General features: G+C 34.2%; 1 protein-coding gene across 4 annotated transcripts in view; it reads right to left on the bottom strand.

The window, feature by feature from the left end:
• CEP152 (centrosomal protein 152) overlaps positions 1-13599 on the bottom strand; it is a 98640-nt gene that overhangs the window by 43453 nt on the left and 41588 nt on the right. For all 4 annotated transcript variants that reach the window (XM_036840221.1, XM_036840238.1, XM_036840231.1 and 1 more), the window contains exon 13: positions 1628-1823. In XM_036840221.1, coding sequence (XP_036696116.1) covers positions 1628-1823 — 196 coding nt within the window. The remainder of the gene's footprint in view (positions 1-1627; positions 1824-13599) is intronic.

Raw genomic sequence — 13599 nt, 5'->3', positions numbered from 1 at the left:
TCAAAGATGAGTTAGTTCCCTTCGATCCACTGATGAAACAGACTACAGAGTGTGGAGGCAAAGGGAAAGGCTAAAAACAACACAAGGAATAGCCACCAGCAATTGCCACACATGTGAAAGTGTATCTGTACAGCAAATGCCACTAGTGATTTCAATATAGAACAAAGAAAGCACCAAGATACCTAAGCTAAGGTTCAGACTCAAAATCAGGTTCCTACTCTTAGCACACTCTCACCAAAATGCTTATTAAACTAATCAACTCTAATCTAACGCAAGTTTTCATTCCCATCCTTTATAAGAAACATATGGAAAAAGCTAAAACAGCTTGATTTAAAGATGTTAAATGTGCTGGGGGAAAGCACATTCTCCCATTTCTCATTTGGTTATTAACAATGAAATCAATGTGCTCATCAAATGTAGTTACCCGGAAGAAAGAACCAAACCGGGCAGGGCTTTCACAGTGAAAACACACTATTATTTCTGGAAAGCAAACTAGGCACGATTAAAATTCCATAATAATAAACACCAGAGAACATGTTGCACACTTTGCTTTAATAGGGCTGTTTTAATGAATACAACTCCTAGTTTAAGGATCAGGAGATAAAACAGCACCAAAGTAGGAAGTAAAATGTCATTTCCATCCAGGAGAAAAAGGAATACACTACCTACATTCATTTTTCACCTTCCCTTTCCCCTTTGTTTCTGGGTCTTTCATGTATTACTTTCTACTGGGAATAGAAATGAGCTGGGATTTAGAAATAGGGAAGGGTGAAAAAGGCAGCTGTTGAAGGAGGGCAACCCTAAAGATCTCTGACAGCACGATCTTGGAGAAATAACCTTGACCTATTAATTAGTCCAGTATTTTAGTTTCAGTTTGCCCAAAGACTGACTCTCACCTCAGAAGGGTCACAAATTCCTCCAGCTTCATTTTCCTCATCTGTAAAACAAGGATGCTAACTGAAGGATATAAAGGTGGATTTCAAGGACTCTGACATACATGATTCCATACCTTTCCCACCTGTAACACCACCACCATAGAATTAATTTTTTTTTAATATAGAATGACTATTATTTTAAGAACAGGGGCCAGGGAAACCTCAGACAAAATGCTAGAGGATTTCACTGTGGAGAATTTAACTAGATTTTAAAGCACTGTTGGTACAAGCCAATCTTGAGGAAGTGCAGACACCTTGTTACGTAGAATGCTTCCTTGGATTTGTGGTTAAGGAATTTTACCTAATTGGCATCTCATTTACTAGGTGCCAAGAGTAACCAGAAGGTATATTCCTTTAAGTGGCATTTCTTTCTTTAAACTTTACTTATAAAAAAAGTCAAATGGGGAATCCCCTGGCGGTCCGGTGGTTAGGACTCTGAGCTACCACTGCAGGGGTTGCAGGTTCGATCCCTGGTCGGGGAACTAAGATCCCACAGGCTGCGTGGCGTGACCAAAAATAAAATAAAATAAAAGTCATTTGTAAAATAAATAAATAAATAAAACATTCTGCCTTAAAAAAAAAAAAAAGTCAAATGAATCCCTGAAAGACAAAAGTTCAATTTAAATGTGAAAACTGTAAGCGTTTTCTTTATTAAGTCTTGAAAAATGGCATTTTAGCTTTATAAACTCTACCTTGATGCTTTTTTCATCCTTCTCCACTTGGAGATCTTCGATTTTCTTATGACAGTCTTTGAGATCGTTTTGTAACTGAGACACCAGATGACGCTTCACGGAGTTGCTACCCAGCAAACGCTGCACCTCTGCTTTCAGTTTCAGAATGACCTCATCTTTGGAAAGCTCTTCAGCTGGGTCTTCCTGCTGTACAATGCTAACGGAAAAATTATCATATTTAATGTGAAATCAAGTAACAAATCAAGCACGGCTATTCCTTAAAAGCAACTAGCTGCAGTGGTAACCATGTTTTGTAACCCATACAACTATATACTGGTACATCAAAAACAATTTTAAGTTTTGTCATACACAGGATATTGCCTTTGACACAGCCCCATATACAGAAATAAGTTCATTCACAGGAAGACCCTTCTTCAGCTTAGTCCTGCTGCCTCACTGAAAGTTCAACCATACGAACTTCAGTATGGCATGCATTTTTACTTTTGGTAAATTGCATGCTATATATACATGTCCTTCATCACTCCAAGAGAAACAAAGTGAAAATAAAGGACGAAAAGAAGAGTAAAACACTAGTCATCCTAACCAACAATTCCTGTATCTCTTCTACTAAAACACAAGTCTAGGTGGATACCTGATCAACTGAAAAGAAAAAATAACAAAAATAAATGCCATGCTAATTTAATCCCCACTTTAGTTTGTCAATACATTCAAAAATTGGAATGAGTGAACAGATTTATCTTCCTGTCTTAAAAAAACTAGAAAACCAAATAAAATATATGAAATGGTGGTGTTCAATCATTAGACAACATGCAGCACAGCAGAGTGATCCCTGAAAAAAGGAAAACAAACAAGGTAAGCCCTATAATTGCTACAGCTTTCTGCCTGGAGAATTTCCAGCCTGTAGCACAGAAAGAAGAAACCCAGAGTCCAGCAATCTCGCCGAGTTGCAGAATTCAGTATGGGGAAATCAAAATTGCTAGAATCTGAGGAGAGAAATACTGTGGGAGAGGTAGCTACGCAGAAAGAGAGCTCTGGAGATCTGTGGATGCATGTGAGAAAATTACCTCAAGGCCAGGGAAAAAATCCACAGGAAAATGAACCATAGTGGAAAGACTTCCTAATTCACAGAGCATCAAATAGTGCCTTAGTAATAAGGGCAAATTAGCCCCAGATTAAAGGCTGCTCTAAATCTGATCTAACAAAGCCTACAAAGAAGTCTTGAAAGGATCAAATGAATTCCAGGTAACTTAAGTGTGTCACAGAAAAAGGATAACAATATTTTTTAAAATACAATAAAGTCCAAAATCTAAAGCATAAAATTCAAAATGTCCAGCATCCAATCAAAATTTACCAAGCATGCAAATAAAGCAGGAAAGAAAATACAAACCATAACCAGGAGAAACTGACCCGAATGACACAGGTAGTACAATTAAGTATATTCCATATGTTCAAGAAGGTAGAGAAAAAAACATGAAAACAATGAGCAGAGAAATAGTAGACTTTATGCCCCAGATTGGACTTAGAGACAAAAAATTAAAACATCTGAAAAAATATACATACTGAATGAGATTAACAGCATATTTAATATGGCAGAAGTAAAGATCCACAGACATAAAGACACAGCAAATTTAAACACACAGAGGAAGAAGACAAGAAGTACATAGAGCATATATTAAGTTTTCTAACCTAACTATAGTTAAGTCCCAGAAGAAGAGTGGGGAGGGGACAGAAAAAATATTTGAAAAAATAATAACTAAAATTTTTCTATTACCTGAAAATTAAAACCCCATAAAGCCTAGAAGCTCAATAAATCTCAAGCACAAAAAACATGAAGAAAACCACAATAAGCTACATCAACATCAAATTGCTAAAACCAATGATAAAGAGAGAGTGCAGGAAGATTCCTAGGGAGGAGAGGACCAGAGAAAGGAATTCTGGATTCTGTGTATAAACAAGCCTCAGTGTAAGCCCTGAACTATGCATGCATAGAACAGACTCTCAAACCAGCAAAGATTTGGAGAATTTAACTGAAACTTGAACCACACACACAAGTCTCACACTGACTAACCCTTGAGAGGTGCATACACAGAACAGATTCAAACCAATGTGGCAAAGGCTTGGAAAAATGAACTAAGATTTGAAACACCCATACAAGTCTCTATACAACATAAAAATCACAATGTCTACTATACAATCTAAAATTACTCAACATAAAACTAACAAGGAAAGCCCAAATGCTGGAACTACCACAAAGAGTTTTAAAAATTTAAAGCAGTTAATAGCTATGCTTTATGAGTAAAGGAAACATATTTGAAATGAATGAAGATAGGAATTCTCAACAGAGAAATAAAAACTTTAGAAGAACCAAATGGAAATTTTATCATTCAAAAATACAATATCTAAAAGTTAAAAAAAAAAAACAAAAAAACACCTCACTGGACAGGCTCAATAGAATAGAAATGACAGGGGAAAGAATGAGTGGACTTGAAAATAGTTCAATAGCAGTGATCTAACATGAAAACAGAAAAAAAAAAGTGAAGTGTCTCAGGGAACTGTGGGACAATATAAAAAGATTTAACATTATGTATAATTGGAGAACCAGAAGGAGAGGAGAAAGAGATGGGGCAGAAAAAATATTTGAAGAAATATTCAAAGAAAATATTCAACATTTTCTCAAATTTGGTAAAAGACATAATAAATTTACATTTTCAAGAAGCTCAGTGAACCCCAAATGAAATAAACTAAAAGAAAAATACACTTAGACACATTGTAATCAAAGTGCTGAAAACTGAAAAAAAAAACAAAAAAAAAGAAAAAAAATCTTTTTTGAAAACACCAGAAGAAAAACTACATGTTACATACAGAAACAATGACTCAAATAACAATAGATTTCTCTTCAGAAACCAATGAGGCCAGAGACAGTGGAAGAGCATATCTTTAAAGCACTGAAATAAAAGAACAGTTGACCCGGAATTCTATAATCAGCAAATATAAGGGCATTTTCATATAAGGAAACTAAGAATTTGTTGCCAACAGACATCCTCTGGAAGAAATGCCAGAGGAGATTCTTCAGCTAAAGGGAAATGGTATCTACCGAAGGGATCTCTACACTGAAAACTACTAAACATTACTGAGAGAAACTGAAGAAGGCCTAAATAGAGAAGTATAGCATGCAAGTTCAGAAATTGGAAAACTCAATTTCTTTAATTCCCCCAGCTTTATCGAGGTATAATTGACAAATAGCAATATCTTAAGATGTCAATTCTCCCAAAATTGATCTATAGATTCAACACATTTCAAATTAAAATTCCAGAGGACATTTTTTGTAGAAGTTGACAAGCTAATCATAAAATTTATTTTGAAATGCAAAGAACTTAGAATAGCCAAAACAATTTTGAAAACAACAAAGTTGAAGGATGTGTCCAACCCGCTTCAAAACTATAAAGCTACAGTATCAAGACTGTCATCACCGAAAAGATCACTGGAACAGAATGGAGAATACAGAAATAGACCCACAAACATATGGTCAACTGATCATCAACAAAGATACCAAGGCAATTCAATTGGGAAAGAAAAGCTTTTCTGACAAATGGGATTAGATCAATTGGATACTGGAATGAAAAAAATAAACATCAATCTTTCCCTCACACCATACTAAAAAATTAACTCATAATGGATCATAAATGTAACTATAAGAGCTAAAACTATCGAATTTCTAAAATCATAACAGAAAATTTTTGTAACATTGAGTTAAAATAATACACAAAAACCATGAACTATAAATGAGACAATTGATAAATCTGAATTCATAAAAACTTAAATTTTTGCTCCTCAAAAGATACCGTTAAGAAAATGATAAGATAAACCAGAGAGTGGAGGAAAATATTCACAACACATATCAGACAAAGGGCTTGTATCCTGAAATATATGAAGACCAAACAACATATACAAATGATAATTAAGCACAACAAGAAAAAAGGAAAGTGAAGCATATCAAAAGATGTTTAACTTTATTAGTCATTAGGGAAATACAAGTTAAAACCACAATGAGATATCACTACACACAAACTAGAAGTGCTCAAATTTTAAAAGATTGGCTATCAAGATTTAACAATGGCACAGAACAACTGAAACTCTCAGACTCTGCTTCTGGGAATGCAAAATAGTATGACCACTTTGGAAAAGAACATTTATACTATTGCTATTTAAATAAAATAAATTAGAGGAACTCTAATGTAACCTTAAAAAGAAAGCAATTTGGAGCATAAGTGGAAAGGAAGAGGTAAAATTATCTCCATTAGCAGATGATATAATTATATCTAAAAAACTTCAAATCTAATGGAAAAACTATTACAAACAATAAGAGAATTAGAAGGCAACAGGTTATAACACACAATATAGAAATAATATATACAAACAATACTCAGAAGAAATAATGGAAAAGAACATGCCATTCACTATTGCAAAATAAAATACCTAGGCATCAATTTAACACGAATTGTGCAAAACCTAAATGTGAAAAACTTCGAAACACACTTGAAAGACAAAAATAGATTTAAGCAAATGAAAAGACATGTTATATTCTTAAGTAAATTCAACATCATAAAGATATCAATTCTCCCTGGGTTTATATACTTAAGATGATCCTAATAAAAATATTATCAGGACTTTTTTCCTGGAACAGAACAAGTTAAATATAAAGTTCATTTGGAAGTGTAAACGAGCAAGAATAATCAGAAAAACCCTAATAAGAACAGCAATTCCAGATAGATGGTAAAACTAAAGTATAAGGCAAAGCAATAAAGCTTTTAGAAGGCAGCATAAGAGAATAGCTTCATGATCCTGAAGTAAGGAAAGGTTTCTTAAAGGGACTATAAAAGCACTAACCATGATGATGGATAAATTTGACTGAAGTTTAAAAACTTCCATTCATCAAGAGATACATTAAAAGGTTAAAAAGGCAAGCCAGAGGGGAGACAGAGAAGGAGTGAGTGAGAGGAGATATTTGCAACACACATAACATCAAAGAGCTCTTATCTAGAACAGTTTTCAACAAAAATGCCTATAAATCAACAGAACACATGCACACACACAAAATCATGTAAAAACTGAGAAGGAACATGAACAAGTCCTTCTTCACACACACACACCACACACAAGCCACCAATAAACACAATAGGCATATTTTTTTAATGGAGTGCAATCTCATTAATAATCTGGGAGAATGCAAATAAAGACCACAATAAAATATCACTACACATTAAGTGGCTAAAACTAAAAGACTGACAATAACAAGTAATAGCAAGAAGACAGAGCAATTAAAACTTTCATACACTTCTGGTGGGGATGTAAACTGGCACAACTACTTTAGAAAACAGTTTGGCATTACCTATTAAAGTTGAAACACAAGTACTACAAGCAATTTCACTTCATATTATATACCCAACAGAAATGTATGCACATTGTACCAGGAAATAACATTAAGACTCTATGGACAGTAGGATGGAAAATAAACTGTGGAATATTCATACAAATAAAGTTACACACACACACATATATTTACATATATAAATGAATGAGCTACAGCTACAAGCTACAACATAAGTTCCACAAACAAAATTTTGGTGAAAAAAAATCTAAAGAACCTATATCTATGAAAAACTAACAGCCAGAATTCATGCTTAATGGAGAATGACTGAATACTTCCTTGTAAAATCAGGAGCAAGACAAGGATGTCTGCTCTTGCCACTTCTATTCAACATTGTACTAGAGATTCTAGCTAGAGCAATTAGTCAAGAAAAAGAAGTGAAAGGCATCAGATTGGAAAGAAAGAAGTAAAACTATCTCTATTTTCAGATGACATGATCTTGAATATAAAAGATCCTAAGGAATCCACTAAAAAACTATTTGAACTAATTAACAAGTTCAGCAATGTGGCAGGATACAAGATCAATATACAAAATCAATTGTATTTCTACACACTAGTAGTGAACCTCCTGAAAATAAAATTAAGAAAACAATCCAGCAAAAAGAATAGGCAAGAGAATAAAATACTCTGGAGTAAATTTAACAAAGACATAGGACTAGTACACTGAAAAGCACAAAATTATAAAAGTAGATGACTGGTACACTGAAAGAAATAAAAGAAGACCTAAATAAATGGAAAAACATCCCATGTTCAGGGATCAGAACACAATATTGTTCTACAGATTCCCTGCAACCCCTATCAAAAGCTCAGCTGATTTCTTTGCAGAAATTGACAAATTGATACTAAAATTCATAGGGAAAGGCAAGAGACCCAGATTAGCCAAAGAAATTTTGAAAAAGAAAAACAAAGTTGGAAGACCCACACTTTCCAATTTCAAAAGTTACTACAAAGATATAGCAATCTATAGGCAGTGTGGTACTAGCCTAAGGACATATAGATCACTGGAATAAAACTGAGAGCCCAGAAATAAACCCTCACATTCACAGTCAATAGATTTTCAACAAGGGTGCCAAAACAATTTAATGGAGAATAGTCTTTTCAACAAATGGTATGAAACAACTGGCTATCCACATACAAAAGAATGAAGTTAGAACCCTATCTCATATTATATGCAAAAATTAATTCAAAATGGATCTCAAGACTTAATGTAAGAGATAAAACTCTTATAAGATAACATAGGTATAAATCTTCAGAGCCCTGGATCAGAAAATGGTTTCTTAGATACCAAAAGCACAAGCAACCAAAGAAAAAATACATAAGTTGGACTTTATAAAGTTAAAGACTTTTGTCCTTCAAAGGATGCTATCAAGAAAGTGAAAAGACAACCCACTGAACAGGAGAAAATATATCCAAACCATATATCTGACAAGGAACTTAAACTTGGAATATATAAAGAGCTCTTAAAACTAAACAATAAAAAGACAACCCAATTTTAAAATGGGCAAAAGATGTGAATAGACATTTCCCCAAAGAAAATAAATATACAATGGCCAATAAACACATGATAAGATGTTCAACATAATTAGCCATTAAGTAAAAACCACATCATTAGCAAATCACCATGATGAGAAACCATTCCATACCCACGAAGAAACTATAATTTTTTAAATGGAAAATACCAAGTGCTGATGAGGATATGAAAAAATTGAAACCTTCATTCATTGCCAGTGACAATGTAAAATGGTGCAGCCACTTTGAACTGTGTGACCATTTTTCAAAATGCTAAACATAGAGTTTGAAAACATATCTCCACTCAAAAATTTGCAGCATTATTCATAATAGCCAAAAAGTAGAAACATTGAAACAATCCAAATAAATGTCCATCAGCTGATGAATAAATAAGCAAAATGTGGTAAATTCATACAATGGAGTATTATTTGGCTATAAAATGGGTTAAAGTACTGATACATGCTACAACATGGATGAACCTTGAAAGCATTATGAGCTAAGTGAAAGAAGCCAATCACAAAAGACCACATATTATATGAATCCATTTAAGTGAAATGTACAGAACAGGCAAATCCATAGAGGTAGAAAGTAGATTAGTGTTTGCCTGAGCTGTGAGGACAGGATAATGGGGAATGACTGGTAAAAAGTATTGGGTTTCTTGTGAGGGATATTGAAATGTTTTAAAATTAGGTTGTACTGATAGATGGACAACTCTGGGTGTACTAAACACATTGAACTGTGTACACTTCAAATGGGTGAATTTTATGGTATCTGAAATATAGCTAACCCTTGAACAATGTGGAGGGTTGGGGGCACCGATCCCCCCCACCACCTGTAAAATAAAAATACACGTATCATATTTATTGAAAAAAATCCACGTATAAGTGGACCCCTGCAGTTCAAACCCATGTTGCTCAAGGGTCAACTGTATATCTCAATAAAGCTGTAGAAGAAAAGGAAAAAGAAAAACCACCTAATGTATGAGTTCCCTCTAAATAAAGGCAAACCTAATCTATAGTGTTTAGGCATGGATAATTAGGTCTTAAAAGAACAAAAAGCCAGAAAATAATTACCGTAACAGTTAAGATAGTAGTAACCTCAAGGTTATGACTGGAAAGAGGAATATAGGCAGCTGCTGACAATGTTTATTTCTTGGCCTCGGTGGTAGTTCCATGGGAATTCACTTTAAAATCATGCATTAAGCTATATACTCATGTTTCATACACTCTTCTTTATGTGTTATATTTCACAATTTTAAAAGTTTTAAAAGGTAAAATAAAACTATAAAAAGTACTAGAGAAATACCATCAAGAAATCATAAGGGAAAAAAGTGATGGATCCAACTTTATAAAATTTTTAAACAGGAAAAGTGATAACCCTCAGCAATGGATAGGGTACAGAGAAATAGGTACCCTCAGACGATGTGGGTAATAATGCAAACTACAGGGTTGCTTGACAACACTTGTATCAAAAGCCTCAAACACGCATACTCTTTAACAAGAATATTCACCCACATCTTAAGGAAATAACCAAAGACAAGAATAAAGACTCAACAACAAGTATGCTTATAATACTGCATTACTTACAGTTTAAAAAAATTTTAAATAGTGTATTACTAACTAAAATATAGTTCATTCATCCACATATCCACTAGTAAGTATTTACAACATTTACTGACATCTAAAGATTTCAGAACGTCCTAAGTTAAAAGATACATTATAAAGTAGTATATTCAATAATATTTTATCCTTTAGAAACCTACAAAACAGATAATGTGGAAGTTAATACCAAAATGCTAATAGTGGTTTTCTTCATGGGGGGTGAAGTAAGATTATGGGTGCTTTTAATCCATATTTCCTAATTTTTCCATAATAAAGGAGAAAGTTACTTTTGAAAAGAAATAAACAGCTGATAGTATGTACCCTTAAAGTGATGTGATGAAAATGGAACCTCATCTGGTTCCACCCATGAGAAAAACGTCAATTCCAAGAGGCTCTTCCCTCCTACAAAATGCTTGACCAGTATTTCTCAAACTGTCAAGGTCATCAAAAACAAGGAAAGTCAGGAGGAACCTAAGGAAAAATGACTCCAAAATGTAAGGAGGTATTCTGGTGCAATCCCAGAACAGAAAAAGGACATGAGGTAAAAACTAAGGATGTCTAAATAAACTATGGACGTTAGTTAATAATAATCCATCAATATTAGTTCATTAGTTGTAGCAAAGATACCATGTTGTCGTAAGATGTTTACAGGGAAAAATGGGTGCACAGTATAGGGGAATTCTTTGTACTATATTAATTTTTCTGTAAATCTAAAAATGTTCTAAAAAACTAAAGTCTTTCTATGAAATTGAGTTACTTGTAGTGAGGTGGATGGACCTAGAGTCTGTCATAAAGAGTGAAGTAAGTCAGAAAGAGAAAAACAAATACCATATGCTAACACATATATAGGGAATCTAAAAAAAAAAAGAAAAGAAAAAAAAGTGGTTCTGAAGAACCTAGGGGCAGGACAGGAATAAAGACACAGACGTAGAGAATGGACTTGAGGACAGGGGGAGTGGGAAGGGTAAGCTGGGACGAAGTGAGAGAGTGGCATGGACATATATACACTACCAAATGTAAAACAGCTAGTGGGAAGCAGCTGCATAGCACAGGGAGATCAGCTCAGTGCTTTGTGACCACCTAGAGGGGTGGGATAAGGAGGGTGGGAGGGAGATGCAAGAGGGAGGAGATATGGGGATATATGTGTATGTATAGCTGATTCACCTTGTTATAGAGCAGAAACTAGCACACCACTGTGAAGCAACTATACTCCAGTAAAGATGTTTAAAAAAAAAAAATCTGAACTAGAAACCACAGACCTAAAGTGCTTTATATATATATTTTTAACACTTCTGGCACATTATTAAATAAAGTCAGTTTGCTAAATAAAGAAAGAAAGAAAAAACTAAAGTCCTTCTAAAAATAAGAAAGAATAGTACCTGAATTAACATATTTTTTCCTGTTTTTCAATTTCAGATGATTTCCAATGAAATGTTAAAAATATATATATATACACACACACACATACATATACATGTATATTGTGTGTATTATACACACATGTATACAGAGAGAGAGAGAGAGGATGAACAAAATATTAGGCTTTTTTTAATATTACAAAAAGAGATCCTGGCGATATACTACATATTTATCAATATACACAACTTCTATATGTGTAATATATATAGTGTAAATATATGTATTTACACTATATACAGAAGTATACACTTCTGTATGTGTAGATCGCCAACTTAAACCACTTCTACTTATATAGAAATGTAAGACATAAATATAATTATATAAGAACTATAAAACATATTGCAATGCATCTTCCTGTGCTGTAAGACATGAACTAACTTTCAGCACTTAACAAATTATGCATCCCTAACTTCTTTTCTTACTGAACGTTGACCACTGAAATAGCACATCATGTACTCCTAGAAGGAGCCAAGTCAGAGCAGGGAGAGTGCTTGCTAAAATAATTTTCTCTTCTTTCCCAAAAGGGAAAAGTCAGCAGTGGTGACCAGCCCTATATTAGGCTCACTAGTGAGCCCTGTGAAGGTTGGTTCCCCTCAATCCAAATAAACTGTAGTCCCTTATGAAGCCTGCTGAGAAGACCTAGGGAAAAGGCATTCCACTTGTTAAATGTTTATTAGTTGAGCTTCGCAGCCAACTACAATAAGGGAGAGGGGAAGCTGTCTGCAGGCTGCATGAAGATTTAGCTACTCAAATTCCATGAACGTGAAATAGAACACTGAGGCTAAACCCTTAAAGTTTACTAGGCAGTAGCTTGAGGGAGGTGGTAGTCGGGAGTGAAAGCTTGGAGCCGCTAATATTTGGGTCAGTGATTTGAAAGCAGCTCAAGTCAACAAAGAACTAAAATTCTCAACACTGGGAAAGTGCTGCTTCCTTTTGTTCTAAGAACCACAATCCAGCAGAGGAAAGGTACAAATCTAATCTCTCCTATATCTCCTCTCGCTTTGAACTAAGAATAAATATTTTTACTTTTTCCTCAAAGCTGAGTTCTTATCCATTAAAGTGCTGGTGGGAGGGAAGACTATAAGCTAATCTTTCTCACTTATCCTGTACTTCATTGAACATCTCCTTACTGAGCCTCAGTGACTACCCACCTGCTTTAGTTATTCCCCACTTTCTTGGTTGAATGCAGCTGGCATTCCTTTTGGTACGATAGCAATGTGATATCTCAAGTTTATTATCTATAGGAATGTGCTTTAAATTACTGTAGGATTTGGGTTATAAGTACTAATTAAATAGAAAGGGCAAAGAAGTAAATACATTTTAGTAAACATCATGATGGAGTAAGTCTACTTGGAAAGACAAACCTATACACATATACATGTATTATTTACCCAATTCCCAGGCTAATTATGGCACAAATTAAAGTAATAAGTTGGAGAGAAATCTTTTTTGGCAGGAACTAAATCGTTAATCCTCTAAAAATATATATATATATATATATAGAAGAATGAAGTTTAAGGCAAAAAGGTTGACTCTCATGCAAATAAGAACCAACAGATTTACATGACAGTCAAGTTTTGGGTTTAAGTACTGGTTCTGCTGCTAAGGGTCTGTCTTCTTGGGCTAAGGAGTTCAGCTCTTTGAGCTCCAGTTTTCCCAACTCTAAAATGACAACGTGGATCCCACGTTTTCCCCAAGATTTAAATGAGGATCAAGGACTTTTTATAAAATATGTGTCCAATCAAAAGTTGATTAATACAAAATCTGATCAATGGTATATTTTAACCAAGCATCTCTTAACTAAAATAGTAACAGCTACCACTGATTAAGTGCCTAATATGTGCCAGAACTTATTGCATGAGGCCCTTTATATTCATTATCTATTTTAATCCTTGTTTTATCCCCCAAGGGCTATGCTATAATCTACCTGATAGAAAAAGCCTGATAAGAAAGGCTCAGAAAAGTCAAGAAACGTGTTCAAGGTCATAAAGTTAGTAATAAATGGCAAAACTATG

Source organism: Balaenoptera musculus, chromosome 2 (genome assembly GCF_009873245.2).
Source record: "Balaenoptera musculus isolate JJ_BM4_2016_0621 chromosome 2, mBalMus1.pri.v3, whole genome shotgun sequence".
Taxonomy (NCBI): Eukaryota; Metazoa; Chordata; class Mammalia; order Artiodactyla; family Balaenopteridae; genus Balaenoptera; species Balaenoptera musculus.
This window is presented reverse-complemented; position numbering and strand designations above follow the sequence as displayed.